At 39.3% G+C, this 1760-nt stretch overlaps 1 protein-coding gene across 1 annotated transcript in view; it reads left to right on the top strand.

The window, feature by feature from the left end:
* Naa16 (N(alpha)-acetyltransferase 16, NatA auxiliary subunit) overlaps positions 1-1760 on the top strand; it is a 54740-nt gene that overhangs the window by 5350 nt on the left and 47630 nt on the right. The window contains exon 3 of the mRNA XM_005366039.3: positions 1343-1447. Within this exon, the coding sequence (XP_005366096.1) occupies positions 1343-1447 (105 nt within the window). The remainder of the gene's footprint in view (positions 1-1342; positions 1448-1760) is intronic.

Below are 1760 nucleotides of genomic sequence, written 5' to 3'. Positions count from 1 at the left end.
CTGTCCTGGAACTCGCTCTGTAGACCAGGCTGGTCTCGAACTCACAGAGATCCGCCTGCCTCTGCCTCCCGAGTGCTGGGATTAAAGGCATGCACCACCATCGCCCGGCTACAGAGATCATTTTGAAAATCACTGTTTTTTAGTTCCTTTGTGGAGTTTTCAGAGAAGTGTTTTATTGTAAATCATCTTTCATCTACTTCCTAACATTTTTTTTTGGGTTGCTCCTCTGTAGTCCTATGTTACACTTTCCAAATACAAACTGACGTTAATTAGCCTAAGTAGAATTGTTGAAAAAAACAAAAAGAGAATTTGTTCAGTATTGAATATGGTTGTAATGATTATGCCGTATATCTTTAATTAAGTAGAGTCATGCTTTTTGTAGGTTATGAACTAGATTATGATGGGTTAGAATTGGTCTCAGTGGGATGGAGCAGTGCTTAGTGGACCTTGTGCTTGCTGAGCAGTTGGGATTAGCATATCCAGAGCCTTTGTAAAAGCCTGTAAAAGTCTATAATCCCGTTGCCTCTACAGTGAGATGGGACGTGGAGATAGAGTCCTGGAAGCTCACAGACCAGCTAGTCTGGTAAAAAAGCAAAGGGACCCGCCTTAAGGTGAACACTGAGGAATGACATTTCAAGTTGTCCTCTGGCTTCCACATACCTGACATGCTAATCCTGCACTCACACACATAAACACATATAGACACACACAAAAATGAATTGACCTTGCCAAAGTGTGGAACTACTGTAGTTTAATTCAGGAGGATTAAGATGTCTGCTTTGTTAATGTTTTCAGGAGGGTCATATAAATTCCTCTATATAGATTCTTCTAAAAGTAGAAGACATTGTAGCTACTCCATTCCCATCTATGGCATTTTAGAACAGGACTTGGGTTATTGAAGGTGGTGATTATGATTACAACATATGTCTTTATATAGGTAGTCACTCTTTTTGTGAGGTATAAATTACATTACGGTAAAAAAAGTTGGTTTCAGTGGGGTGGAGAGATGCAAATATATAAGAATGATTTTACTTTTTGTACCTTTGTGAGGAAGATAAAACTGCTGGGGCATTAGTACTACTTTATTTTTGTTGTTTGGTTGGTTTTCAGCTTTGTTTTCTTTCCAAGCCAGGGTCTCTCTGTGTAACCTGGAACTTGCTCTGTAGACCAACCAGACTGGCCTCTGCCTCTGAGCACTGGCCTGCCTTTGCTTCCTGGGGCTGGGGAGAAAGGCTTGTGCTACTACTGCAGTAGGAGAGCGTTAGATCTCACGTCCTGACGTAGTGCTGGGCGAATAACTGGGATCTTTCATTTGTGAACAGAGGCTAAAATTGTTTTTCAGAGACTTTGGCAATGAAAGGGTTAACGTTGAACTGTTTAGGAAAACGAGAAGAAGCGTATGAATTTGTCCGTAAAGGACTTCGCAGTGATGTCAGAAGTCACGTCTGTATCCTTTTGCCATAGTTGTGCGTTATCCTTTGTGTTTTCAATTACTTGTCTTTTCTAATTCAAATTTTACAACTTCTCTGTGAAACCTTGATATCTTAGGAATTTTAAATAGGTCTGTATCTGCCCATTACTCATCATCTGTGATTAACAATATTTTGTTCCCTAATCCTTTTTTTGAGTATTTTAAGGAAAATCTTCATGGAGAGAGAGACAGAGGCAGAGAGCAGTTCTTTCCTTAAACATCCATGAACTTATTGATACTTCTCCATTTCAAATAATGGTTTTTCGTTATTTAATCTGTATAAATATTT

Source organism: Microtus ochrogaster, unplaced genomic scaffold (genome assembly GCF_000317375.1).
Source record: "Microtus ochrogaster isolate Prairie Vole_2 unplaced genomic scaffold, MicOch1.0 UNK6, whole genome shotgun sequence".
NCBI lineage: Eukaryota > Metazoa > Chordata > Mammalia > Rodentia > Cricetidae > Microtus > Microtus ochrogaster.
This window is presented reverse-complemented; position numbering and strand designations above follow the sequence as displayed.